At 41.2% G+C, this 25445-nt stretch overlaps 1 protein-coding gene across 1 annotated transcript in view; it reads right to left on the reverse strand.

Annotated features, from left to right (window-relative positions):
* SORCS3 (sortilin related VPS10 domain containing receptor 3) overlaps positions 1-25445 on the reverse strand; it is a 285430-nt gene that overhangs the window by 32137 nt on the left and 227848 nt on the right. Inside the window, exons 12-17 of the mRNA XM_051800035.1 lie at positions 25362-25438; positions 25163-25254; positions 21733-21840; positions 6927-7044; positions 5300-5433; positions 1073-1186 (exon numbers count right to left, since the gene is read on the reverse strand). Coding sequence (XP_051655995.1) covers positions 1073-1186; positions 5300-5433; positions 6927-7044; positions 21733-21840; positions 25163-25254; positions 25362-25438 — 643 coding nt within the window. The remainder of the gene's footprint in view (positions 1-1072; positions 1187-5299; positions 5434-6926; positions 7045-21732; positions 21841-25162; positions 25255-25361; positions 25439-25445) is intronic.

Genomic DNA, 25445 nt, shown 5'->3' on the forward strand with positions numbered 1-25445 from the left:
AAAGGAAGAATCAAAGCCCAACGTTTTATTAAATGGGAGAAAGCCAAACCAATCACAACCCAATGTTCTCCAGAGATTCTCAGCAGCATCACTGAGAAAAGACACATTGTGGAGGTGAATCACCGTGCCCTGCTAGAAGGCAGAGAACTCCTCCAACTCCTTATGCCTGCAGGATTGCACCCTGCATCCCAGCTTTTTAATTATGCTTTTTATTACATTTTGTCTGCCTCTACTATGCTAGAAGGCACTTGAAATTATCTACCAAGGGCTCTGTCCAGTTCAATTTTAAAACGATTCAAGGAATAGTTTTCTTCTCTTAGCTCTTCTTGGAAGAGGTTAGCTAAGAAGCAAGGCACTTGGCTATTCCCAGTGTTGATGAGGGGGATTAACCCTTTCTATTAATTTCACAGTAAAAATACAAGATTGGTTAGGAAGACACGAACCCCGAGAATTTTGCAACAAGTCAGTGCAACAAGTGTTTCACAACATCTCCTGTATGATAGAATAACATTTGCAAAGTGATACTACCATAATAAACCAACACTTGCCATCTGTTCTGGATAAAAACAGGAGAAATCAGCACATACAGCTTGCCTGAAATGCAAGGCATTGTATATACAAAGTGAAAATGGCAAAGGAAAAAAAGAGGCTAAAAATTGCTCATATAAGCCTTCCTAGAAGCTGATACAAATAGGAGCTGTAATATAGTAAGAGCTTCAATAAAAACCAGTGGGAAATACCTCGAACCTGTACCTTTAAATGTTCAGTTGTCTCTCAGATAGACCTTCTTGATTCATGTTTTAATTTTGCAGCAAAGGGGAGCTCCAAGTCCAGACTCCAGGGATCACACATCACTTGATAGCAATGCAATATCTACACGTCACGTATGTTAACATGCTTCTCCCTGTCTCTGAGGAATGAGGCAGTGTTCTGTACAGATGTTGCTGCAAACACCACCTCATGAATACGACTGGAAAAGTGTCAGATGGGATGCAGAGAAAGAAGAACCATCCAGATTCTCTTTGTGTACTGCAAAGTCACCGAAACCAGACGGACTGCAAGACTCACTTACCCAGTGCTGTTCCAGTAGTTCTGACCAATGCTGCAATCCTTGGACAGGGAGGATGGGCTGAACCAGAAGGCTGGGATACACTGGTTGTTGCTGTGCCTCTCATACCCATAGTCACTACGGAGACAAGTCAGGAGTGCATCACTGTACCCATCTACTGGATTTAGCTCAGAGTTTTAGGTGACATCCCCAAAGCACATGTGTGTTGGTGGTTCTCTGCTGGATGGCGTGACATCATGGATTGGGCTCATCCAGAAACAAAGTACTGGACTAGTTTGAGAGGCAGGAACATGATTCACAGAAGGCCTATGACATCTGACAACACCAGAACTACTTACCTTGCAGAGCACTGAAGGATTTGCATTTCATCTGACAACCAAACACGGATGGAGATTAAGAAAGAAAATTGTATTGTTAATTTCTTTTCCTATTAATCTCTAATTTAAATTTCACTTTTGGGTTCTTTTGGTTTGCTTGCTTTTTGCAGTCTTTGCTTTTAGAACAAACCAGACTAATTCTAATTTTTCACTTTTTCCCAACGAAGTGGCTAGGAACATAAAATACTAGGAGCATTTCCTGAACAACTAGCCATGGCATGTATATTTATGTATGTTAATGACCTCCCTGCTCCCTGACTGAGCTATGACTTGCCTGAGAGAAAAATACCACTGATGTTTTTCTAATGCTGAACTAAAACAACACAGCCAACATGGTAGCCTAAGGATTACATGGTATTGTGTCACACAGGGAAGGAAATCTAGGGTATTGATGGTTCTTTGGACCACCTAAGAGTGGAAGTGTACACAACCACATGCAAAACTTCTTTTTACAGCTGTCTTTGTGTGCCAATACAATGATGAAGCAATAGGATTAATCCAAAGCTTTCCATAACTTTTAATAGGCTCTGGATCAGGTTTCTATGCATAGCCTTTATTGATAGTCTGGATTCAAAGGGCAAATAAAAAGAAATCCTGGATTTTTGCCTGAAGCAAGTTAACAAATGCCAACACACTAAACCTCAGTGAAAACAAAGACACTGCAGAAGCCACTATCTTGAAACATCTCTGTGCCCTTTAGGACAATCTGAGTTTTATCCTTCCCCCATTCAGAGTCTGAACTGCCAACAGAAAGACTCTAGGAAGTTCTTTGATGAAACAAAATTGTGCTATGTCCCCAGTGACCCCGACTGCTACTGTTCCTTTTTTGGAGGACAAAAATTCTGCAAGCTACTTTAAAAGGTTTGGAGATTCCCTAATGCTCTTTCTCTCAACATTCAATTTAATCATTCTCAGTGGGTCCGACCTGCACAGTCAAAAATGCCTGGCAGGGACTTGATAATTAAAAATATTCAGGAGGAGCTGTACTGTGCCCAGGAGAAGAAAAGAGCTGCATAAATATTTAATAAAATTAAAGACAACATTGCTGTGTGCCCTCAAGGTTCTGTGCTTGTTCATTAACTTCTGGTAAATGTATATTAAAACCTCGCATGCTGCCCACCTTCCTTCTCATAAGCCCCAGGGTTTGCATAAGTTAAGGAAATAATCAAGTCCAGCTGCTGTGCTGTCTTTGTCAGGAAAGCTATCTTGACAGAGTAAATAAAGAAGCAGGAGGAGGGAAAAGAAAGATCAGCGAGTGCTTTAATAACACTTTGGAGTTCCTTCTGCCAGAAAAAGGCCAGGATTTGCTTTTGAAAATGACTGCAAGGGTTGGCAGGAGTCACCCCTGATCTTGACTCATGAGGATTTGTTGAACTGGGGCCCTGGATCATAATTTATGCCCCTGAATTTTAAATCAGCCTTATATCTAATAGGAAAAAACAGCACTGCAACCGTGAGGCAGAGAGGGGCAAGGGCACTGTGACCAAATGGGAGGGAGCACAGCCCTCACAGCCTTGCTATAGGGCTGCTGCAGTCATTTGTCCCATCTCCATGGCTCTTGAAGTCAGGCATCATCACACCTAGTAGCTTGGGATGCTCCAAGACCAGCACCAGCCTCCAAATCCACTTAGTGGGGAAGCAGAGGGCCTGTCTGTTGGGACTTGCTGGTCAGTGCAGTCACACAGCCCCAGCTGCTGACCCTCCTGCTTTCCCTGACACTCCACAGGACCTGCTCAATGCAACACAAGAGACAGACCAGTCAGTGCTTTCAAGAACAACTGGACACTGTGAACCCAGCCAGAAAAGGCTGAGTGGACTTTTTTTTTTTTCTTGAAAAGGAAACATTTTTCTTGAAAATTCTTAAAGTGAAAGAGTAGGAGCTTTCCTTTCAACTGTCCTGTCCACCTTCTAGTCAGCACAGAGAAAAGGGATTTCTCATACTGACATCCCAAAGAAGGTAGATGAATCTAAAATGTATTCTAGAATAACCCATATTTTGCCACTGCTTAAATAACTGTCTCATCCTTTAGAAGTCACAAGTCAGAGCAGATGGGTTCACCTTTTTCTCTGAAAATCACTTTTCAGATAATCAAGCTTGGTGCCCCAATTCCAGCACTGCCAGTAATTTCTCCAAACTGACTGCCCCACACCTTCCAGTCAGCCCTGCCAACTAGCATCAAAACTCACCCTTAAACTGAAGCATTTTCTTCTGATTCTCCATCACCAGCTAAAACAATTCTGCATTTGGAAGCCAGTTAACAATTCTGTTGGCAGTGCAGGGTCTGAAACAAAAGCCAGCTTGCTGTCCTCTAATTGCATTTTCTCTGCAGGACTGACGGGGTTAACAGCAATATTCTCTCATGTTAGCAGGAAAGATAAGCAAAAATGATACTGAATGCAAGCAAGAAATCCGCCAATTGACTGAAAAGGTGTGTTCTGATGCAGGTCTTTTTCAAGGCAGAACAGCACTTAAGTCCAATTTAGCTACCACAGTTTTCCACTTACAGCTCGGAAAAGACAAACTTCACTGTGAAAATAGAAAGCCGATGAGGCATTAAGCAGCGTAAGGGTAAAAAAACCCAAGTAAACTCATAAGTATCTCTAGAGATTGATTCTTGATTCACCCCAGAGGCATATGCCACTGCCAAGGGCAAATACTGTAGAGCAAGATAGTTTGTCCTGCAAGTTCTCATGACGATAACAAAGGGGAAAGATCTCACAAGTCAAGTTAAGGAGTCTCAGATGTAATTTTGGCATTAGGAACAAATTAAACATCCATCCAGATAAGATGAAAATCTCTGCTCTATATCCCTGAACCTCTCTTAAAGCCAAACTACTACGATATTCAAGAGAACACTTTTCTTAATTTTTCTAAATTTCAGTACGTCCATGCTCCAAAACAGAACTACGAGTTTCAGCTGGCCTAAGTCCAAATAAATGTATAGATCTCACGCCTCACACCTCTTCAGAAGGTATTCAAAGGTAAGAGAAGTTTTTGGAAATTATACCAATACTGAGTCAGACATTGATCCTGATAAACTACTATAAAAATTAAAATGTTTTTTCAGCTGATCAGCTTTCAGGGTATCTTGAATTCTATTTAAACGATATTCTGATTATTTAAGCTCAAACATGACAGATATTGACGGTTTTAAATCTTTAAAATATTGTCTATCACAAGTTCTATGTAGTAATTCCTTGTGCAGAGATCCTGACTTGTGCATTCTCCCATCTCCTCTCTCTGATTGTCAAGCAGTATCAAACAGTGTTTCATTTCCCCCCTGTTTTATTTTTAAGCTGCTTTCAAAGTGACCTTAAAGCAATTTGAAAATTATGACCCTGTTAAGTTAGAAACATCAATATTTATGCAAAACAAGTAGTTATATCTGACAAGGGTGGGTTGTAGTCGTCACAGAAGCCCTTTCAGAAATTTCTCAATAAAACATTTTTAAAAAGCAATAAATGGTTCCCAGCAATTCAAAGGAATAACAAAAAAATGTGCATGTTTTCCTAGCTTGCTCCCTAGGTATTCAATGACCTTGGAAGTGAGGACAGAGAAATTCCCTCTGTCTCCTGAAAGGGACATGCTTTGGACCAGAGAAGTCCTGATTGTCACTCTTCTAGAATGACAGACAAAAATGTCAAACAGTACTTGCAATTTTTTGCTTTTGAATTCCAGGCTTGGGAACCTCCTCCACACAACAGGTATGGGGGTCACAGCTCTGCTATATGGTGCAGTCACAGCTGCAAAGCTGCATTAGATGCAGTTTCTCTGCAAGGTTTTCTGTCTGGGTATTATTTTGACCACTACAAGAATAGCCCATGCAAAAAGTCACCAGAAACATATACTCACCACTCGAAGTCTCCTTGACCACAGACACACGGTTCAGATACCACAGTTTGGGAATAATCTTGACTTAGGGAACACTGGGCTCCAGGCTTGCGTTTTTTATAGATCTTCCTCTCTCCCATGACACAAGGCTCTCCCTTCATTAGCCAAGGAACAAGAGAAGAAAGAGATTTGTAGTGGCAGCTGTGTCCTCAATGGAGTATTTTGTCAAAAGATGCAAAAGGCAATGAAAACAAGCATTTACCACTGGGAGAGTTGGAAGCACAGAGTCCAGTTCCCTTTTGTGTCTTTGCAAAATCAAAAGTCGTCATGGGAGGACTCATGAGTGCAGTGTGTTCAGCACTGAGTTGGGATGCTAATGACAATGTGCCCAAAATGTCTGGATACCCAAGCCATCACACCCACTTATGCCATGTTTCAGAAGGCATCCACCAATACCGAGTCCTATGAATTATCCTGAAAAGACAACGTGGGTGCACTCCAGGGTTTCTTCCATATGTCAGATAAAATCTGCTGCAGAAGGAAATGTCCAAGCCTGAAACCCAAGGCAGGGACAAAATCTAGGTGTGGAACACAGGATTTGACTCCCTTGCTCTTTCCTTAGTAGACCTGGCTTTGTTATAGATCTTGAATAATTCTGATGGTGTGTTCTGCTGGGCTTTTTGAATGCAAAGGTTTTCAAGAACACTACTGGGAGTACCTAATCTAAAAGAAACATTTGATACTTAGGTGAGTTGCTATAAACAGAATTTTCTATGATGCAGAAATAATTTGTCTGCATAGAAATAAGAAAAAAAAAGACAACACCTAATTGAAATATTTCTCTTTCCCATTAGCAATGATACCCTTGGTTACACACGTGTCTTCCCTTTTCTTTCATTTAAATTATTTCCGTTTATTCAATTCTATGACTTCAGTTATCTGACACATCCTTGTAAATTAATGCTCATTTCTAATTCATGTATTTCATTCAGGAATATCACAGTGCCAATGGTTCTGGCCCTTGTTATGTTCCCCTGCAGGGTGTGGGACATCCTGCTGGTGGCAAGTAGCCCATAAATAATCTGCAGAGGGTATTGACCTCTCAGTTCTGGTCACTTCAGGACCTAAATATATCCAGTAGGAAAATAAGCCAGAGTGTATGAAAAGAAAAGCACGTATCCTTGAATAGAATGAAATAATTTGGCCTTCTTTGGTGTCTTTTATTCAAGAGCTCCCCAGAGTTTTATAGACACCTGCATGACCTGCAGGATGAATACATGTTTTTATTTTCATTTTTGAGTAGGGAAAATAGAGGTAAAGTAAAACAAAATTATTTTCATGAGTCACGGATAGAGCTACAAAGAGTTCAACATCTTCCACAATTCAATCACAAGGTGAGGTTTTACATTGCCCTAAGCACTGAGGCCAAAAAGATCCATCTGCTGCAATGGATTATTTTCATAAAAATAGAAGTTAATCTCCTGAACTTGCCCACAGAAGACTGGCCCCATGTTTATTCATGCATATTCTTTAAGGGATGCAAGAAAATCCATATGTTTTGCTGGAAATAACAACTGCATTCCTACCAGGCAACACAGAGTACAGGAAAAGGGACACCCATCGACCCCTCCCTACATGGTGGGAATACCTGATTGTGCAGATGCCAGGTTTGGTAGTCATCTTTGTTACACCTTCGGCCGAAGATAGACTTGTAATCCACCTTGACCAGCTGCCACTCAGAACGGAGACTGAAGTGCCCAAAAACTCTGAGCATGGGACACAAAAAAAAGGAAAGAACCAGAGTCAGCTGGACATGCTTGCATTAAGCAAATAATGTTTCATGAATCTCAGCTGCAGAAACCAATACAGCCTTGGAGCTTGATGCCAGAAAATGGTATTCAGTCATGAGTAACATTTTGCTGTTCCTATGACATCCTAAGATTGTTTATCCTTTTCCTGACACCTCGTACAGCCTCTTTTGGAAGGTCTTTCCATGACTGTAGTACCTGGCACAATGGGACCCTAGTCTAATATTTGTATCACTCAAGAACATTAAACAACTAGTTTAGACACTAGCAATGTGTCTAACATCAAGGGTTTGGCTGTCTCAAAATCAAGCCTTTCTTAAATAACACAGTTTCTTTATTGTTGAACATATGTGTTTCACAAACTTACTACTTAATGAATTGTGAAACACCAGAAATTAACATTTGGGATATGGACTAAAGACAGTAGTGTCCCTTCCTCTTAGAGAATGCTGACTGCAGCTAGTAGGAGTGGAATTATAAATGATCACCACTGCAGAATTTTTTCTTAACTCTTGTGAGTAGGTCACTCATCATCAGCAGTCACTGATCACACTCCAGAGTTCATCTAAGTAATAAGCAATAAGTTCATTTTCAGGATGAAAATGACACATTTTTCACACAAATCTAGTATAACACAAAACTGAGTAAGTCAGTATATGGGAGTAGCTGGAGCTGAAGAGTCAGTACCCAAAAAACAGGGGAAGGACTCCGACTGTAATCTGAAACTCAGGCACAGATCTATTACAAATAGAATGATGAATGATATAAAATTGAATTGTAGCAGAGGCTTCTCCTCAAGCTTGGACCAGAACATTGGGAGCAGAGATGGTTGTCAAACACGGGTCTCTCTAAATTCCATTTCAACTATGCAGCCTTCCTTCACATGCAGGTAAAACTTTGTAATTTTTTAAGTGCCCAGAAGGGAAGGACCAAGGCAACAACGAGCAGTGATGACACACATCACCAATGTACCACCAGGTATTCTACATGTTGAAAGCTCATACCTTCACCAAAGAAAGCAAAATCATAGCAAACCCATGGTTTAATTAATAAATTAGCACTAGGCACCCAGTCAAAAGACTCCATCTTCATGAGTGCTCAGTTTTCAATCAAAACAGATTCCCATTTCCTTGGTCCGCTCTGATTTTCTAAGTAAAGAGGAACTTTTCAATCCACTGCAGCTGGATTTACAAGGAAGTGTATAATATGAGGAGATTAGGATGGGTAATCAGGCTTTAAAAGCCATTAATAAAACTACAGCTTCTCATCGGCAGGGGGAAATCTCAGTACACATCAGCAGATAAAGATCAAGTTGATTTGTCCTTATAACATGCCAAGGTTTTGACTATTTTGAATATATAAAAGAACCTAAAACTTCATCTAAAACACGAGTCCCAGATTTAAAAAATTCTGTATGTACCACAACCCAGATCTTTTCTGACGCTCAAGAAAGGTCACTGCATCAGCATTATTGCAATATTTAGAGGGTAGAGAATGATTTTTTTCATTATTCCAAATCTTTCACCAATTTATACTTTCACCCAAGTCATTTCTGAGACTAAAGTTTTTGTTGTTTTAATTATTCCAGAGTAACAAAGAAAGAGGGAGAAAGAAGATTTACAAATTTTCCTATGAAATAAGGAGAAACAGAAGAGAAGACTTCCACACACTGACCACAATTCAGATCCCACTGTGTCCCCAGTGTGATGCCATTCTTTACTCTGGATCATCTTAGTTAACACTGTAATCATACAGAGTGTTGGCTTTGCTCTGCCCTCAGTCTTTCTGTAGACTGTAACCTTCATCAAAATTCCTCTGCATTGTGCTGTTCTTTGTGAAACAAAGACCATCCAGGAATCAGTCATGTTCTCCCACTCAGACCTGTCTCAGCTCATGGGTATCAGGGAGAGAAAGGTGGGTGGGTGATATCTGCGAGTCTGGAGCTCTGGGTTTGCTGTGGACACCTTTCTGTATCCAAGTTCTGCCTCACAGAGGCAAGCTCCACAAAGCTGATAAGGAGGAGAGAGGATACAAGAAGAACCTGTGCCAAATAAATATTCAGTTAGAAGTGAGTAGGTAGGGAAGGACTTGTCTGGTTGAATGAGTTTATTAGGTAGCTTGTTGCTGCTCTCCAGAATAATGCTCAGCGTAGTCCTAATTGTACGTATTACTGACACAAAATACCAAGACATTCAGGTGAAGGTACAGAAGAAGCTGCAACTCCTGTTCCTCAGCAGAGAAGGCACATCCTAGACCAAGAGAAACTCACAGAAAACAAAGCAGTATGGGGTGCCAGGGCACTTGTTGAGAGAAGAAGGGAAGAAAGCGAAAGAGCGCAGGAGGAAGGATGAGGAAAGCCTCCAAAACTGTGCTCAAATAGGAATTCTAACTGCTGTTCCCCTTCCCACTTTTCCTTGGCACTGGGTAAGTCCCATCAGCTCTTACACCACAACTGCTGTCAGCACAATCTTGTCTGAGCTGGATGTGAAGCATGACTGAAACATCCTAAACATCATTCCTGCAAAGCGGCAATGCAGCAGGCAGAAATCGTTCAGCCCGGCAGATTTATACCAGTTTAGATCTGACTTGGGTGTTTATTACACAAAAAAATATAGCAAAAGGAGGAGAGAACATGATCAAACACATACACTTCCCTGAACACAGAAGATAAAAGGGCCAGAGAAATCCAACACTTTGGCAGTCAATGCTTCTCAAGGAAAATTTTGTTCCTCAAACTGACCCTGAGCTAACTGTCCATCAGGAGAGCAAAAAGTTTCTTTTTGCTTTTGAAAAATTGTCAGAATTACTTGATTTTTAAATCTACTAAAATAAGCTAAGGCAAACCTCCGACATTGAAATTCTTCCATGATAATTAATGAAAAAACCTCAAAGTTTCCTAAGTGGAAAGCGGCATATTAGCATTCCAAAAGCACAGAGCATTAGATACTCTTTAATTAAATGATTTCAAAGATGATCTTTGTGTATAATTGCTATAATTTAGATGGAAACAATACTACACTAAATGTAATTAGAGGAGTGTGAACAGAGAGGGATGTTTTCCTCTGTGCTGCAGAGATGGTTCTGGGTCAGCTGATTCCTAAAGTAGTGAGTTCCCACCCCACCCTCCCCTTGCTAATCAAAAGCTCCTTAGGGCTAATCAATCACTGTGGCTCAGGCTTCAGAGATAAGAGTTGCAGAGGAGCCAACAAGCACCTGCACCCTGTTGAGCACTGCTCGCCAATACTAAATGCCACCTGGACCCCTTCAGAATGGTTTCATTGCCCAGCCAACATGATGACGGTTGTTACAGTTCATGATGACTTTGTTGTGCATTTGAAACTTCGATGAGTTACTATAAGCAAACGTAAGGAATGGAAAAGAGATCTTTGTCATCTGTGGGACTCCACTAGTGTCTCAAACAGTTTTCCTTGGAAAGTGATGGAAACCTTCATTGTTTGTGAAATTTAAAATGGGCTAAACAAACCATCAAAGGGCACAAACTCTGACTGAGTATGACCAGATAGTGCAGCTGAACTCTGCTTTCATCAGTTTTGTGAACTACATCACTGGATCTTTTTCCATAGAGACTAAGGTGTATGCACATGACATCTTCCCACTGTATTTCTCGGGGTGGCCAGGTCCCAGAGAGGGTTAGACAGACAGAAAAGAGCTGTAACATTTTAAAATTGCTAGTATTTGGCTCTCAATAACTGTTAGCACTAAGTGCTCCAGCTGTTACATAACAGTTTCTGTATCCAGTGTAAATAAACAAAGCAAGTCCCAAGGAAAGAGATGCAAATAGAGATTGGTGGGAGTTTTTTTCCCTACTCAACTGGTGAGTCCTCAAGTTGCTTTGAAGATACCATCTCATTCATCTTACCCAATTTCCACGTGCCTTTGTTTTCATTTACTTTGCCTGGTCATTAAATTAGGGGGGTAGATGCTTTTAACAAATATAGATAAACTACTAAGATGATACAGGGGAAAAGGAAATAACCTACTACAAAGTTTTTATCAATGACTTTGTCGACCATGGTCTAACTGAAAGCTCTTAATTGTTTCTTGAAAGGATAGAAGACAAAAGAAGAGAGCTGGGTTTTCAATGTCCCACTCTGGGAAGCCAAAAAAATACTATATTTTGATTTTTCTAGATAAGCAGCCTGATCTGGAAGTCCTTGAGAAGCAAGAACAAGAGCCCAGATGGTATTTAGACAGGTATTTAGGTTTTCTGACTAGGTTCTCCAGCCTAAGCCATAGAACAGTAATCTACAAAACCTGGATAGGTTTTGTTCTAGCTCTTCAAGTAAGCAGTTGAAACTCCACATAAAATCTTAGCTAATAGGACAGCATCCTCTCAACTGGTTCTGTGCATAGCTCACAGTGGAATCATTGCTAAGAAATCAGAAAATGTTTCCCAAGCCCTTCTTTGGAGAAACAGGGCAAGGCTTTTATTGCCAGGACTGGATGTCATTAATTTGGAGAAAAATTGTTAGAAACATGGAAAACACTTCTGAAATGCCTACAGATTCATGACGGACTCATTTTAGAAAAGGTCACTAGTAATGCTGCTATAATTATATCTTTCATTAATTTTTTAAATACACAATAACTTACAAATGCAGTATATATTGACCTAATAACCTTGTTCAGAAGCCCTTTAAAAAGCTTTTTACATTTATACAGTGCTCTCTTCTCAAATTGCATTGCTTTTACCTTATCATTCCTTGCATCGTTGACAGTTGTGCTTTTTATGTAACTCAATACTGTTCATTTCTGACAGGTCAGTAGAATTAATTGAGGGTCACAAGATAACAATTCATCTACCTCTGGTCCATAGATTCAATCCCTATCCCTGCTTAAGGTTTGAGAAACAGATCTTAAGTAATAGCTCCTGTATTGCTCTCAGGAAGGGCATCAGCTGTGTCCATCTGGATCTATCCCTGCTGGCACTTTCAGATGAGCTGCCCAAGCATGAAAATGTAAATGTCTTCTCATGCCTAAATCAAGTTGCCTTCTATCATTTCTGAAGTAAACCAGTAAGACATTACATGGAGCAAGCAAGCACTGAAGCTGCATGTACTTGACTGGTCTGGTCTGGATACGGATGGAATACTTTTACCTTCACTAATCATCCTACTGTCTTTGAGTGTAACACCTGCGGCACTCAGCTGTGTCCATCATTGAAACAGATGACCAGAGATGCCATAGAAGGAAGTAGCTGATAAGGTAATCTTCACTGCACAAAACATCAAAAGTACCCTCCTTTCTGAAGCATCTTCCCTTCACTGGACATCAACAAGGTGAGAGACATGAAAAGGTTGGGCGTTTTTTTGCTTTTCTCAAAATACCCTTTGGACCTCTGAAGCCAGATTTTAATAAGATTAGGCCCCACAGGATAGACTGTAAGGATTTTTTAATATCTAAAAGTAAAAGCAAAAAATATAATATACTCAGTTGACACCATCTTTTGAGATGAACTACACAAGCAGACAGATGGATGGATCAACAGAAAAGTAAAGCCAGAACAACAGAGAGCCAAATATATACTTTAATTGATAATACTGAGAGAAAAGCTAATTGCAGTGTCATCAAAAATAGACTGTTTCATTTAGAAAAGCTTGAAATTAACCTTGATTTTTATTTCCTTTCATTGTAAAAGAAAAATGATTGCAGAGGAAGTGTCTTCGCAAGCAAAAAATCCCCAATAGTAAAATCACCCAAATTAGTAAATGCTTCAGCTGACCTGAATCTGTGCTTTTGTTGGGGGAATGTAGAAAGGGACAGAGTCCAGCAAGATCACCATCTGATTTCAGTTAAAATCCCTCTTTATTTACATCTGTGCCTCTAACAGGTAGTGACAAAACCTGATATTTAATAGGTGAACCCAAGAAGTGCCATGAAGCACACTCTGGAAGAATCACTTCCTGGCAGGGAAACAAGCATGTGTTCTGGTTTTTTGTTCTAGTCCCCTGGAGAGGATGATTTTTTCTGACCAAAACCAGGGGGAGTCACAGATCTGGCCAATCACAGCTCCAGGAGCATTGAGTAGTTAATCCACAACTGAAGGTGTTCATTCTCTTTTAAGTCTGCCAGACAGAACCACATGTTGCTACTGCTGCAATTTTAACAGATAACCAGATATCCAAGGAGACCATACCTTCCCAGGAAATATCACCAATGCTGTCTCATGAGCAGTGTTTGGTCAAACCCACCCTAAAAGTAGTTGCACAGCACAAGTTGGAGAGTTCCTCTGTACAAACAGCTTGGATAGTATCAGACAGGCTGACACACAGGCACCCAGGGTATGTCCATGCAGCACCAGGTTGGGCCCATCAGTGCAAAAGTCAAGGACCAGATCTATTCAAATTTGGCTGGTCTGCTCTCGTGAACTCTGAAGGCATTTAACATTTTGGGCATGATGTGTAGACATGGACCTGAGAGGTTGCCAGGTAAAGCCTGTATATGTCTAAGCTCTGCATTTCCACTCCTGTGGATCTTGGTAAGCTTGGGGAATAAAGTTCTTCTGCCAGAGCAGGCACTTCTACAACCAGCACCGAGGTGGAGATAAGAAGCCTAGCCAGAACAGAGTTGTGGTTTGCCATTGGTTACTGTACTTTGTATCCCAGTGCTCCATGTTCTGATTAGTTCAGCATGACTAAGGCATGAATACTGGGTGCTCCTATTTCCTCTGATCCAGAGAGCTGGGTAACATGGACTAGAGATAAGGGAATGCTCTGGAAGAAACAGTAAAGATTCAGCCAAATATACTAGCTCTAGTTAAGAAATTATTGCGTTCCTGTACAAGGTTCTTTCATGTTCATCATTCCCTTGATTTGGTTTGGATTTTTCTCCCTACTATCCAGGCTGGTCCTGCATTTTCGGGGAAAACGCTAGAGCTGCTTGCTCAGGGAACACTTACAGAAGGTCTTGGTATCTAAATGTACCTCCATTCTTTGTTGACATTTATAGTTTTTCACACAATAAAGGAAAGTGCTGACAATTTCACACAAAAGAAAAGGGCCTGTTAGGAAATCTAGATATAAGCCACCTCCATGTAAGAAAGTAGCAGTAAAGTAAGACTAGCTCCTATGGCTGAGCTCTTATGGCCAAAACCACACAAACAGCAATGGAACAGTTTCAAGTTGTGCTGGTGGGGCCAGATTTTACAAATAGGTCGTGAGAGAGGAGCTATTTTCCCATGAATTAAACATAAATCATGACTTATGAGAAACCAAATGGGCTGTGTAATCTCTCAATTTTTTTTATTAGGGTTTAGATGGAATTAGCATTAAAGGAGGTCGCTAGTTACATGGAAATTGGATGGAAAGGGACTGAGACAAGGAAGTAGAACTTAATTGAAAGAGACACAGATCAGCAATTAGGGAGAGTGGAAGAGGGAGAATTACGCTATCTTATGCCTGGCAAGATGATGCAGGGAGTAAGAGACTGGAAACAAAGGAAACATAAAAAATGAAAGATGACACTGGAAAAGCTGGCAATTGCCAACAAAAAACACTGTCTAATTCTTTTCCTAAACAATAAATACAGTTTTTAAGAGCCGCTCTGGAGCTTTTAATTCAGTTGCTTTGGGCTGACCTGTCAACTAGGAGCAGTAGCCTGAGGGCAATGGGTGATGATTCAGGGCTGCTGTACTTCTGTCTGTGGTTGAAAAAAAAGTAAATTGGCTTCTTTTTTTTTTTTTTTTTCCACAAAGAAGAGGTGCATCTTCTTCCAAATAGAATATACCATCCATTTGGATCCAGATTTTCAGATGGTGCAAATTAGTGTAATTTAGACCATCTAAATAGACCATCTCAGATATAAAGCCTTGTTCCACTGCTACTATTCAGAGGGAGAAAAAACAACGGTAGTGAAATGAACAAGAATATAGCAAGATCAGACAGCAGCTTCCATGAGGGCAAATTTGTTCAAGAAAATCTTGGTCTATATTCTTTTTCTCAACAAGAAGGCTCAAAAGAAGAATTTCACAGAACTTCTCATGCAGATGAAATCTGAAGATGTGGTTTATTTCCACTTCCAAGTGAAACTGAATGTCATGACATGGAGGTTTTCCACACGAGAGAAATTCAAAGAGTTGGCCACTAGCAATCCATATTGAACTAGTCATGGAAAGGTGCATCACTGCCAGATTTCAAGGCAAGAGGGAGAGAGAAGATGGGGCAGGTGGAGAGTTTCTGTAAATACAAATTAAAAAAACAAAACCTTGCAATAAAAATCCTGCAGTATAGCCACGGCAGATCCTTTTCCCTCAGCTTTTGAAAACAGTCCTGGGATTATTCATCAGCTCAATGGGCACTTCCTCTAAAGTGCTACCAGAAGAGGAAAACCACTGCAAATGACATAGTACAGCATGATCTTTTAGTTAGCAAGTAATGCCAAGTGCGATTAGTAAGTAATCTGCAGAACGTATAATTACAAAGCAGCCCTACAGTTTGGACCCGATTTCTCCATTAGCTGCACAAACACTGCAAAAGACAGTGGGGGAGACAGGGACTCTTTTATTATTATTTTTTCAAATAGAAAATGCTATCAAAATAAGAACTTACTGCATGACAAACCAAACCTTTTGAAATTTGGTCTCTAAAAAATTTATTGCCAGTGTTCTCAAACCACTTTACATGACAATTGCTTCAAAAGAAATCCCAGCAACATGAAAGGGAATATGAGACACCTAGGATGGGGGATGGGAAAGCACATTAATTTTTAATGCTGTTTTTCAGAAGTGTTCTCTCTCTTCTTCGAAGCAGTCATGGAAGAGAACCAGTTTCTGACAGCTTTGAAACCTGAAGATGCTGCCACTCTCTTCTAGAAAAGATACTGGCAGGTATCAGCAATCTGAGTGTTTCATCCACTAACGAGTCTGTGGTCTCAACAGAGGCAGGTGCTGCTGCTTTACGAGAAGCTGGATAGCACAGCACATTCACTCATTTCAATCTTTCATCCTATGAATCAGCAGATTTCTAGCCAGGGATGTCCAATACAAATGTGGAAACCATTGCTCAGAATATGTAAGCTCCGAACACACGTGACAGGCGAAGCAGGGTGACAAGCTTTGCCTGGGTTTCAAAGAAGAAGGCTCAGAAGAGGGAAGAGGGAACATCTGGAGAGCTGCTTTCCCAATGATTAAAAAGCCGTTAGAGTGAACTCTGCAGCCAACCCAGCACTGAGCCTTCAAGCTCCCAGAGAAGCTGGTGTGCTGTACCACCCTTTGCCCTGTGGAGGATCAGGGCCAGGTTGAGCTGGAAAGGAGCTAAGGTCATGTGGTTTCTCAGTGTCCTGAGGGTTGATGAGATGAGGGCACCAGAATATTTCATGCCTTGCTCTAACAGAAAGGTGAAGGAGTCTGAGGAGTGTATCTGTACACAGCATCCTGCCCCTTTCTGTGCACCCCACACCAGGTCTGAGTGCTTCACACAGCCCAGCCTGCCTGTTGGCAGGACAGCACAGGACCAAGATCCATGTCCTTACTTAGCAGCACAAGAAACCAAGCACAGTAGCCTCTATAGAGAATATTTGGATTGTGTTGCCATCAGGTAAATCTTGTCTTGTTAGTGAGGTAAAAGAAATCATCTATCAGCCTGCTGCTCATTCTGGTTTCTTCTATAAGGGCCTTTTTTTTTTAATTCACTTCAGTGAATACCAGCCTCCAGTCAACACACCTTTCTCTAGTCCTCCTCCCTGCACAGGTTTACCTCACCATACACTTTTTCTGAGCATAACAGATATGACTCAGCATCGCCTTCCCCCTAAGGAGTGGCAGATGTCTGCACCTAGGACTCAAGAGACCTACAATAATTCTAAGCTCTCCCCATGACCGGCTCCTGAGTGATTGACCATGGCATGTCCCTTGTTCTCTCTCAATTCCCCTACCAGCACAATACAACTAACAACTTCTTTAGCATAATATTTGATCTACTGTCCATATACAGCACTTGACTCCAATGACAGTAATGCTTTCCCCAGAAAGCCAAAGATAGACAACATGTGTCACGAGCCCAGTGCCCTATCTTCATGTGTTAGGGCTTCTGCCAGAAATCTTCTGAGTACATGGTGCAACTGCTGGGAACAGATCTTGGGTCACAGACATATTTTTCCTAAAGTCAAATAAATCACACGATGCTGTCTGAGCAAGATTACTCTAAGTAGATGTTCTCATCACCTGATTTGTCTACTCAGGTGCCACAGAAAGACCTCAGCTCATACTGCAAGTATTAACAGCACAATCAATATTGTGCCTCTGTGGACAGTTTAGGTGAATTCATGCAGTGATCCAAAGGCTAACAAATAGACTAGTCCTTTGGCAGAGAGGGGGATGGGAGGAGGAAGTGACACTGATTAATCTGTGATCATTAATAATGTTTTTAAGTCTTGCAAATGAAGATAATGATATGGGTAATCAACTGTCCTACTCCAGGGTATAAACTGATCATCTGCTGGGATAAAATGGGAATTCCTATAACACGCATTTTCTTGTCCATTGTAAAGTCACTTGATGGCATTAGCAGATTGATCATTTTCTTGCAAAGTCCAAGCTATTCATTAGTTCCAGAAGGTTTTGAAATTAGATCAGATGATACAGGAATGCAGCTCACTAAAGCAAAGGCCAATATCCAATCCATCATTTTGGTTTCCTCAGTTAATAATTGTATTTGGAATTTTTGTTCTCAGATCAAGTTCCAAATTCTACTTTTCTTTCTGTGTGCAGTCATTATTTTCACAGATCCATTTTAATGTCATAAATTCTATTCTGAAGAGTCCTTATGTATGTTTATGCACTGCACTCTGCACAGCCCCATGAGTCAGGACAGTGAAATGAAGTCACAAGGACACATCAGAACCTTGCAGGAAAATCTATAGCCAATAACAGTGCCAGTTGCACCACAAACAGATATTGCAATTAACAGAAAAAGAAAGGAAAACTGAAATGTAAGATGAAACCACAACAGGGACAATTATAACTTACCAGTTCTTTTGCTATCTAATGGTACCTATGCAATTTGGATAAACCAGGCTTTGAAATCTGCTCTCCAATCTTTTAAAAATCCTGCAGTTTTGCTAGGCCTGAGAGTATGCACAGTTCTTTAGGACTGTCTTAGGGCACGTATACATAGCCCAAAGTGCAGAAGATCCAAAAAACCTAGGATATTCATACAACAGAGACAGATACTGCAAATGCTCACATAACAGCCATGAAGTGGTATGAAGTTCTGTGCTAAAATGATTGCTGCTTCCTACAGCCCAGAGAGCCCTTCACAGTACGCGGCAATGAAGGCTGGGAAAGTCATTCTACTGATATATTGATTTTAATAAGATAGTATTATGATAATATTGTTAATAATGCAATATGTTAGTAATAGTTGGAGCATAATGACTATTTAATACACATTCCCCTCAGAATATTATTTTTTGGAAGTAGTTGAACACAGACAATTTTGACGCAAATCTATGGAAAAAATTTTCCCTAACAGGAATCAGCCAAGACTCCTAAGCGAAATATTTTGCATTTTTGAGGATGAAAGACAAATCTTTAAAATCCACTCTTTAAAAGCCACTAACCTACCCAGTCTAGCAGTACACAAATATACCCAGTCTTTGTCCCTCTGCCTCAGCCGTGCTTCTAGTGTAAGCACTCCCACTGATCCCATGATCAGCTGGGGGATGCTAATCCCAAACCATTGTGCTCCTCTCATCTTGAAACTTCTTGAAATCTTTGGGATTTCTATCTACAAAGACAAATTTCATGTCCCTCCAACCCACCATGTGTTATCTTGGATGGCCAGTAGCAACAGAAAGGCATCGATTTCTTCTCAGCCAAAGTTTCCACAAGCTCAGTATGATCCTACACTGCCCTTATAGATGCATTCACTAGAGTTCTCTTTGTGAGAAATACCTAAGTGATTTGCATAGAAATGGTTTGCATACAGGCTTTACAAATGGGCCCTTTCCTCCTCAGTTCCTTTAATGCTGTGGATAGGAATTTCTCTAAATATTTATTGCAAGTGTCATGAAATTTCTTTGTATAGCTTTTACAGACTATTAAGAATAGTTTTAAAAACCGCTAATGATGACAGTAATAATAAAAAACAATAACAATAACAATAGCACTGGCAATAATAATAATATGCCTGCAAAGATTTAAAAAAGTCAGTTCTCAACAAAGCTAATACACAGTATTCAGGAAGATAACTCACTTACTGCATTTTTCACCAGAAGACTACAGAGATATGAAAAAACAATAAACTTAGATTTTTAATGCATCTTTCATCTCAAAAGAAAACTGCATTGATTTATAAAGTAAATGGGCTAAATCTGCAGCTAGTTGCAACTGAATAGCCCCACTGATTTGAATGAAGGTGCTGATGTGCAGATTTATGTGATCTTGGATCTGTCTCTCTACACATGTGTGCATGTGTCTGTATGTGTGTGTGGTTAGCAAGTGACACACACTGCTCACTGCATAAAGGATTTCACAGAAAAGCACTACATTACCAACACAGAAAATGACACATTATCATTGCATAGAGTGCTCAGAATTGCAGGTTCTAATCTTTAGCTGAGAGTTGGCATATATTTCCCCAACAGGATGCTCACAGCAGTCTTGTGAAAAGGCTCACAGGTATATCATATGCTGTTGTGTTTTGCTCTTGCAAATATAGGGGCAATGTTTGCAGATAGCAAGGCAGCAGATGCACAGATATATTCTTTCACACAAACAAGTACTCTGATTTTATGAAGAAAAAGCCAAAGCCGAGACATCGTTTTGGAATAAAGGAAAAGCTGTCAATGCTACTGGAATTGATACCACCTGTACTCCGATAAAATCTCAATAGGTGTCTGTGACAGACACAGAGGCTGCCTTGTTCTGCCTCAGCACTGTTTGGAAATAAAGCATAGGAGTGCTCCTGCTTTGCTTTATATAAAGGATAACCATAATTATTTAGCCTGGCCTTCCAAAGACACTTTATCTCAGGAGATCCAGGAGTTGGCTATGCCGTCCTGAGCCCTTCAAGACTACAGCACCAAAACATTTCTTCTGTCATGGCATAGATGGCAAAGAAGTCAGTTCAAACAACCCTTTGTTAGAAGAGTAAAAGAGGATTTTCCCCCAGCCCATTTCTTGCAGTTAAGATGAGCTTAACTTGAAATACAGACTTCTCCTCAACACAGTCACTTCTGTTTGTGTAAAGCTGATGTAGATATGGTTTTTGAAAGGCATAACAACACAAATCATGCAACAGAGTTGGAATAAATTCAAATCAGTAGCAGAAATGTCCAAGACACACAACAATTACCCTGTCCAAACTTCCTCAGAAACTGAAGACAAGCACACCCAGCAGTCTATTCTCAGTTTATCACTACCTGTGACACCAGCAATGAGATCCACCCACACATTTCTGCCATATAAGTAGGCAAATGGACTGAAGCCTAGAAGAAAATAAACTTGGCCTGAATCTCTTTTCTCTTGCAAGTAGTGAAAATCTGCAGGAAGTGCAGGTGCAGAAAAGCAGGAAAAGCAAACTGACTGCAAGATGAAATTTACAGTCTCTCTGCTGTCCCTGAACTGGAGTGATGCAACACTGCCTGATGTGATTAACCCAAGGCACTCCTTCATGCCACTGTAGATAAGCTTCACAGCCATGCCTCAGACTAAGGCATCTTAGCCACCTTGCTTTCTAATTCTTTTCAGAAAGCTGTTTCAGCCAGCTCAGAGAAAACACAAGTAAGAAGGCATTTCTCCAAGCGAGGAAGGCAGTCCATCTACTCCTTGCTTTATTCAGAGTCCCAGAACAGATTGCTCTGATCTGCTTTGTGCAAGAGATCAGATGACTCCTTGAAGATGTCTTAGAACTTAAAAATTTCCCTCTCCCCTGGCTGTTAAACTCAGATCCTGGCCTGTTCTCGGGCCAACATTACTCCACCAGGTTCACCAGCCTTACCCAGCACTTTAGCACTCTTCGGAGGAGGAAGGTGCAAGCACCTTCACTGCCAGTCCAGGCTCTTCCTTTCATGGTATGGGTGAACCATGGCATACTACCTCCCAGATCAGGAAGGCTATTATGAGCTCAGTTTTGCACATGCACAATGAGAACACTTTTACCTTGCACAATGCAGATAGCAAGCAGTGAGGTTTGGGGATATTCACAGCCAGCAGCAAGCTCAAAAGACAGTCATGCTGCACAACTGAAGCAAGTACAGAAGTGACATTAGGTGCAACCATATAGATCTCTGACTTATGAAGAGCACTGATTCCCTGGGCCATCAGATCCAAGGAATACAATCTCAGCAGTAATTATGAGAAAGGACACCACTCCCCAGAGAAGTAGATTTACCTACTGTCCTATGCGAACTCCAAAGCTACAGCTTGAGACCACCTCTCCCTGTTATACCCCCTGTCACTACTGGAAAGAGTTTGATTTCATCACCTATTTGCCACATAAGGCATGGACATGTAAACCAGGTCTGTGACCACCAGAAAATCCCACAAAACACCACCATGCCTCCATGCAACACTACATGTGTAGCTACACAATGCTGCACTGCACATCATGAGGCTTACTATGCACTTGGGGATCTCCATGCACCCCCTCTGTCATTACAATTTGAAATAGGAGCTGCTATACTTACGTCATTATCTGGGTCTCTATGCCAGGGTCTACAAGTGATCCATCCACAAAAAGTGGTGTTGATGTGAAACTGTATTTACTCCAGGATCTTCCCTCATCAAAACTCATCCTGGGATAGAAGCAGAAAACATTTATACACATAAAAACATTACTCTAGAGTAACTGCATCAATTAAATATTGGCTAAGATCTGCAAGCCCCAGCAGCTAGATTTATGGACAAGCACCAATCTTTGCCATTTCCTAGCCCACTAAATTCATGCTCTTAAAGTACTTTGAAAGATCAAAGCTTTAGAAAGCATAAACACTGGCAATAAGGACATGGATATACTTGATGCAGCTGTACATCAGACCTCAAGAGATCAAGAGGCATTGCCAAGACCTGTTTCTGGATCTGGAATAGCACCTGGCATGAAGCAACACTCAGAGCATAAGCATCCCTGGCCTGAATGCATGAAAATTGCTATTGCTGCCACAGGACATTTTGACCCATCCATGGATCAGTGCTACATGGCATTAGCTACCAGCTCTCTAGCCCGATTAATACTTCTTTTCATGCCCTTTCAGAGTTGGTCTCTGTTTTACAGACAGGTGGCCTCAGTCCATCCATGTCCCTACTGAGCTGCTCAGTGTCCAGGGCTGGGGCTGCCCCTGGCTGCTGGGCTCCTGGCTGGGCTGATGGGATGGGGCCTGGCTGCCAGATCCTGTCCTGCTTCTCCAGGGACCTCGGTGGGCTCCTGGCTTTGCAGCCCTCTGAGAGCTGCCAGCCCTCACTTTCCCCTGACAGCCTGTGACCACAGCAGTGCAGGAAACAGCCAGAGGAGGGTGTACACACCCAACTGCTACTGCAGCAGGAAAGACAGGCATCCTGTCAGCACCCAGCTCCCAGACCTGCTGACCATGGACACTTCTGAAAGCAACCGAGGTGTTCTCTGCTCCCAGACTCTCCACACAATTGTTCCTGCACAATTTCTGCCCAGAATTTCAGCTCCAAATTATATAAGCAAAGTAAGAACAGAGAAGCACAAAGGCTTATTGGCTACAGTATTATTTGATCCTTTCCAAGCACGGCTGTTACAGAGTTCTCTGTAATTCTGTGAGGTACCTGGGCTGTGAAGGCTGAGAGATTACTTTCAACAGACATTACCAAAGACATACAGCACAAATTTCCTCTTTGAATAGCAGCAAACACTTCTTATTTTAAAGTCAGCATAAGAGAAAATTTGCCCAAATTGGCAGGGGTGGGGCTGGGGATGCTGAATGTGTGCATTCACATGTGCATCTGCATCTGAATGCAAGGGAAAGTCTTAATGGGAACTGAATGCTCCCCACTCCAAGTACTTAGGACACTATCTGAAATGCCACCAAAGGATCAGGAGGCCACTGTAGTGTGTATTACAAACCAGGGGTTACACCAATCTCAGATCTCTGGTATGGAAAGCCAAGGCTGACAGTTCCTATTCCCTAACTGTTACTCACATCATGGAGAAAGACACCTTCACCTGGCCTACAATGCACATGTGCCAGAATAGGAAGTTGTCTTTAGACTAAAGACAGAAAGCTGGGAGTACAACAGCATACAAAAAGATTATCTGCCCTAAATCTATTTATTTAAATGTATTTATCTTCCCATACACCTGTGCATTTGTATGCGTTCTGCTTGCATGCTTATCTCTCTAAATAGCATTTCAATTTCTGGGGAACAGCATGCTTCATTAGCTTAGCTAAAGTTCTCTCAGCTTTTCAATTATCCACCCCTCTCTTCTCCAGGATGAAACTTATTGTACAATGTCTCAGCCTGAGAACTAATAGATTTACATGTACCCTTTAATCTATTCCACTCCTGCCCATAAAACAGGTGCCTACTGAGGCAATATGAAGTAAATTCCAAAGCCCCTAAAGGTACAATTTTGGAGGAAACCTGTTGGAGCTTATTGATAACAGATCTAAATCACTACTTGTTTAATAGAGTGGGTGGGACACTCATAGTACTGCACATGCCATTGCATGAGACTTACTGTAAAGGCAGAACATCTGAAACAAACCTCTGCAAAGCAAATAAAGGTGAACTGAGCTCTCAGCTTCTATGGAAGGTCAACCTGGGGCCAAGTCTTTCCCAATGTCTAAGTACAGGCACTTGTATGTAATGTGCTTTTTATGTCCAAAGAGCCTTCACAATTAAAGACACAATTAAAATAGTTACACCTGGCTTGAATAATACAGTAATAAATGGTTAATATATGACTTGCAGCTCTTTCAGTAAGTGGCTCACCTTTCACTCTTCTGGAGCTCAGCTTTCCAATCTGATGTAACTACTGCTGGTGACACTACTCTTGGCTAATACACACTTCTCCTGCCTTGACTCATACTGGGTTTAGTCTAAAGATTTTGACATGGTCCTGATGTCCTCTTTCCTGACAGCACTTTAGTTATAGTCATGAGAACTGTTACCTTTCAGAGGCTTATGTTTCTAGTCACACACCAACACCCTCCAACAACTGACTGAGTCTGTAGCTCATCACTGAGCTGCCCTGTTACTACTTTCCTTCATATGTCCAGTTATGGAGGTTGTTGACAAGAGAGTGCTGGCCTAGACTAACCCCTGGCCCTGACTCATTTACAGCCATGTATATTAAGTTATCACTGCAACAAGTTTGTTTGTGATAAAACAACCAACCCGTTTCCTGAACATTAGAAAGCAAGACAAAAATTGCAAGCCTCATTTGGCATATAATGAAGTCTTGTAATTCCACATTTTCTGTTAACAGTGTTAGTTCTGAATTTCTGAATGCCTCTCTCCAATGTTTCACTAGTGAAGGAGCCAGAGGGGCAAGAGCTGAGGAGAGGATAATTTTGGGTGGTATCTTTAGGGCTTAGAGTGTTATAACTCATTTATAGCAAAACAGCGTCTTCCGCTGAGAAATCATATTGCCCTATTTCACCTCCAATTCCATTCTGTTGCCAACAATGTATCTCTGGAAACCGATAGTTGAATACCAGAGAAAACAGAGATGTTTGGAACATATCTCTGTTGTCCTTATCTACACCTAGTGCCCTCTCCTCTCTCCCTTTATCTGTTTTACCAGCTAATGTTAAATTCTGTAAACAAAGAGCAGAAATGAGACACATCCTCTCAGAAAAACCTGATGCACAAAGGATGACAGTATGTATGTGCTGTAGGAAAGAAACCCCGCCTGGAGGCTCATAGTACATTACCAGTGCAAAGACTAATTCATATATGTATGTGATTATGTTTAGACACATTATATTTATAAAATGGTACGATAATCATTGTATTAATCAACAAAACCAAACTGATGGTAATAATGACTTAATTTGCTCATTGTAGAGACTCTAGTAGATGTTGACCAGGTGATGCCATATCTGTCAGGTTATCTCCATCAGGAAACCTCAAAGTAATAACTTTTCTTACCACATGTGCCGAATGGGCACCGATGTGTGTTTCATGGCCACTAGTGCCCCTCCCCAGTCCAGAAACCATACATTGTATTCCTCCTCGAAGATCTGCAAACAAATTAGGTACTCCATGAGTGCTCCACTCCACTGGGAGGAGAAGACTCAGAAGAAGAACAGCAAAAGCCTCCATGCTTTCCTTTGCTCTGAAAACATACCTGTCTCCAGGAATTGCCACCATCAGAAGAGATGAACACGCCAGCATCAGTGTAGGAAAGCTCAGAGCCAATATTGCCTGAAAC

This window comes from Manacus candei, unplaced genomic scaffold, assembly GCF_025592945.1.
Source record: "Manacus candei isolate 608988 ecotype Guabito, Panama unplaced genomic scaffold, ASM2559294v1 h1tg000050l, whole genome shotgun sequence".
Lineage (NCBI taxonomy): Eukaryota > Metazoa > Chordata > Aves > Passeriformes > Pipridae > Manacus > Manacus candei.